Here is a 4,284-nt window from a genome sequence, read left to right as displayed (position 1 = left end):
TTGGCGGCGGGCAGCGGGGAGTCCCGGGGTGGCTGACCGGCCTCGGGGCCCGGGCTGGCCTTGAGGGCGGTCTGCGGGACGAGGAAGCCCAGGGGCTGGGTGATGGGGTAAAGCAAGAAGTGTCCTTTGCCGATAAGGGTGCGGGGAGCACAGGGGGGGAGGCTGGGGAAGTCCGGGGCGGCTTTGCGACGCGGGGGTGAGTCGGAGAGGAGGCTCTCCACGCTGAAAGGGTTGAGCTTGTGGAAGCCGCCAGCGCCACGGGGCCCCCCCGCACCTCCGCTGCCGTCCCCCGACGGGGCGGCCGCGCAGTCCTTGTCGGGCGGGCGCTGGAGCCGCCCGTTCCCGCTTCTTTGGCTGGGGTAGAAGGGCTCTGCCGTCTGGTCGCAGGTGCCGGGGGGCGGCTCGGAGGGGGCGGCAGCGGGGGGTGGCGGGTGGGGCGGTGGGGGCTGCCCGCGGGGCTTGGCCTCAGGCGGGGCGGGCGACAGACCCCCCCCGCCGCCACTGTCGCTGTCGGAGCTGGGCGTGCTGTGCAGGGAGAGGCCGCTGGGCGAGTGCAGGTGGCGGCTTTGGCTTTTGAGGAGCTTCTTCTCGTGCTTGCGCTTCTTCTTCTCCATCTTCTCTAGCTCCTTACGGGCGATCTCCTCAGGGTCCATAGGTTCCCCGCTGCACGTCGTGGGGTGGGAGTTGTGAGCCGGCCGCCCCGGGCCCTTCTTCGTGTTCTCTTTCTTTCTCCATTTGGCCCGGCGGTTTTGGAACCAGACCTACACACCGAACAACGAGAAGCAATTAACACCCAGCGCGCCGGCCCCCCGCGGTGGCCGGGGAGGGTAGGCGGGGGATGAGGGGAGAAGCGCAGCTCAGGCCTCCCCACGACCTCCCCTCGGGGTGCCGGCAGCCCCCATCCATAGGTCTGGACGTCTGCGAGACGGAGAGCAAGGAAAGGGGCAGGAAGAGATATTCACGCTTATTTAACAGGGCAAAAAAGGGGGGAAAAAAGCGCCAAACCACCAAGCAAGGGAGGACGGGGATACACACTCAAGCACACACTCGCTGAACCCTGCCCATACCGGCGCTGCAGAGAAGGGAAGGAATAACACAATCCCTTCTAGCACCTCTTCCCCGCGGCCGAAGGGTGCAGAAGCACCATCCTGAGCCCGCGGCCTGCGAGGCCGGGCCCGATCCCTCCGCAGGAGCAGGAAAATGCAACAAACCACAGCACAAAGAGCGGCCCGAAGGCAGAGGTGACAGAGGCGAGGGTCACCCCCTCAGGGCAGAGTGAGGTCTAGGCCTCTAGCCCATCCCAACGCCACAGCTGAGGGCTTGGAGCAGCCCAAAAATGGGATTTGGTTGGGGTCATTATAGAATGTGAGGAAAAAACAATAAAAATGATTGAAGCCCTCTCTGCACCGGCCCTGCTCCTGCGATTCCCCGGCAGCCCTGCAGCCTTCGGGGTACACGCGTGCCCACCGCGCCCGCGAAGGCCGGGCCCATCGGCAACCCCGGTTCCCAGATGCAGCTAGCGGCTGCTTTTAGTGCCAGAGCACGACCCCCGCTGCGAATTTCGATGACCCGATCCCGGCTCCTATCCCTACCGGCCGGGCCCCGCAGGCTCCCGGGCACGGCGGAGCGGATGCTCTCGGAGCCGGCGCGAGGAGGGAAAAGGCGGCTGGGAAAGAGACCATGAGACAAAGCTGACGGAGGAACCGCGGCAAACGGCGCCGGCTCATCCCGAGGAGCCCGTCCCCGCCGCCTGAGCTGGGTTTAAGAACGCACTCCCGGCACACGGAGCCCAGGCGAAGCCGCCCGGCCCCACCGCGCCAGAGCAGCCCAGCGGGACGCCTCGCCACCCGCCCGCAGCTACCGCCGTATGAACCAGCCTCTGAACATCCGACAGCCACCTCACACCGCACCCGCATCCCCTCACTGGCTTCCCGTTTAATTTTTTTCCCCCAAGATCAGTTGAAGCAAACGAATGGTTCCCCTCCCCATCCCGTATGGCTGAAGGCCTCAGTAGTTCCTTAAAATTAAGTTTCGCAAGTCCCACACGCTCTCTATACGCCTAAAAACATCTATCGATATTCTCCGGCACACCCTGGCCTGTGATTAAACCTCATACTCGCATGTTAATTTTTCACCCTTGACTCATTTAAGATAAAAATGTTTTACAGTGGAAAAATATACTTAAATCCAAGGTTTAGGGGACCCAAGCTGTGATGCCATTCCTTAGGGCTCGTTTGCAAGATTAAAGGGGAAAAAAAAGGGAAAGGGAATAATAATAAGCCACCAAGGACCAGTACAAGGCAAAGAAACAAAAGGAGAGGGCCAGGAGGAGAGGGGCTGTGAGCTCAAGCACATAGGGCCCATCCCGGGGCTGCAAGTCCCGCGTGGCCTCCCCGGGGACCCCTCGGTGCGGGGAGAGGGAAGGGGAGGGGGGGGGAAAACAGTTTTTACCTGCACTCTGGACTCCACCAAGTCCAGTCTGAGAGCCAGAGCCTCTCGCATAAACACGTCCGGGTAATGACTCTCATTAAACGCCTTTTCCAGCTCCTCTAGCTGCCAGCCAGTAAAATTGGTGCGGGTTCGTCTTCTTTTACAGCCAGGACTTTCTTTGTCCGGGTCACCCGAGTCTGAAAAGGCAGAAATACCTTCAGCTCCCTGGAAAACAGGCCTTCTCCCCCCCTCCCTGCCATTCACAGGAGCCTTTTAACTTTTGTGCTCGGCAGCGTTGGTAAAAGAGCGGGATTATACACACACCTGCACTAAAAATGGGGAGGAACCCGATCTGCCCTCGCCTCCTCCGAAAATGTACTTTACAGAACATTTATTCCTGAAGGAAGCTCTCCACAGGCACTCAGCTGGCAGAGAGAGAGAGAGAAGTGCCAATATTTGCTCCAGCCACCAAAGGTTTCGTTAAAAAAAAAAAAAAGTAAAAGCCCCCCGTCTTTCCCTTCTCCAGCCTCCCTCCCCCCCGACACTTGCCCCCGGGATCACCTGCGTGAGCCGCAGCTCCCGGCCCAGTTTCACGGGGGACCCCGAAGGCAGGGCGGCCCCCGGGCCTCCCACAGAGTCCCCGAGCACTGGCGGGCGTGGGGCTGGGTACTAGCAGCTTCTCCGAGTATGTACATCTCCAGGCTGGGGAGTCACAGCCTTGGCTGCACCTCTCCGAACGCTTCCCGCCAGGTGGGAAAATTAATAAAAAATAGTCATTTTTATTTAGCTGAGGTGCAGGGGGAGATGAGGGGAGGTGGTGCTCCAGCATTAATTAAAGGGACGTTGGGACTACAGAGTGTTTTAGTAGCTGAACAATAGCGGTGCCACACGCCAGAGGGAGGGAAGGAGAGTGCTTCCCTTCGGTTAAATCCTTTTTGTTTTAAAAACCAAATAGCAATCTCTCTTCATTCCCCAGACTCCAAGGATTCCCATTATTATTTTTATATATATATTTTTAATAGTATGCTCCAAGCCCACACCTCGGAGATGAACTTTGGGGGAAGGCTCCGGGCCGAGCCCGCTATTGTTCAGGGTACACGCGTGGCCCCACGCCGGTGGGAACGGGGGATGCTCCCAGCGCTTGGCCCGGGTCCGCCCCCTCGGGGGGGTCCAGCACAGCCGCCGCCCCCACCGACTCCAGGCACCCCAATATCCACAGATAGGGATTGGGGGGGGGGTGTGGAAGGACACACACGGTGCTTTTCTTCCTCCACACTGACACGCACCGTGTGGGGAGCGGGACACACATACACACACGACACATAGACACGGGGCCGCTCCTACCTGCGAGCTTGAAGGGCTGACTGTCCCCGCTCACCCCGCAGCCCGAGGGGATGAGCGGCGCCGGGTTGACCACGGAGGCGGCGCAGGAGCCGCTCAGTAATCCATCGATGGAGAAGGGGACGGAGGCGGCCGCCGACTGCAGCTGGTGCCCGGCCAGCTCGTAAACGTGATGGTGACCGAGCGGGTAAGGGAAACCCACCATCCCCCCGAACTGGGCATGGGGATGCTCCAGGATGCGGCTGTCCATCATGGGGGCGGCTCTAGCGCGGGGGGTGCCGACGGGGCTGGGGGTGCGGGCGGCGGGGCGGCTGGGGCCGGGGGTGCTGCTGCCGGAGGAGGAGGCGGCGGCGCGGCGAGGGGCTCATGCTGCAGGGCGCCCGGGCGCTTTAACTTTATCAACATCAGGCTCCCAATAATTAGCTCAGGCTGGGGGAATTTGGGACCAATAAGAAACGTTAATCGGTCCTGACGTCAGAGACGTGCCAGTGTGGGGAGCAAACGTTTTCCATA

The 4,284-nt window shown here is 61.0% G+C and overlaps 1 protein-coding gene across 1 annotated transcript in view; it reads right to left on the bottom strand.

Moving 5' to 3' along the window:
• UNCX (UNC homeobox) overlaps positions 1–4,024 on the bottom strand; it is a 4,301-nt gene extending 277 nt beyond the window's left edge. The window contains exons 1-3 of the mRNA XM_061994084.1: positions 3,775–4,024; positions 2,452–2,627; positions 1–761 (exon numbers count right to left, since the gene is read on the bottom strand). The exon at positions 1–761 is cut by the window's left edge and continues 277 nt beyond it. Coding sequence (XP_061850068.1) covers positions 1–761; positions 2,452–2,627; positions 3,775–4,024 — 1,187 coding nt within the window. The remainder of the gene's footprint in view (positions 762–2,451; positions 2,628–3,774) is intronic.
• Positions 4,025–4,284: the final 260 nt, after the last annotated feature.

The sequence above is a fragment of the Colius striatus genome, chromosome 3 (genome assembly GCF_028858725.1).
Source record: "Colius striatus isolate bColStr4 chromosome 3, bColStr4.1.hap1, whole genome shotgun sequence".
In the NCBI taxonomy this organism is placed as follows: domain Eukaryota; kingdom Metazoa; phylum Chordata; class Aves; order Coliiformes; family Coliidae; genus Colius; species Colius striatus.
The sequence above is the reverse complement of the archived record's forward strand: the minus strand, read 5'-3'. Positions and strand labels throughout refer to the sequence as shown.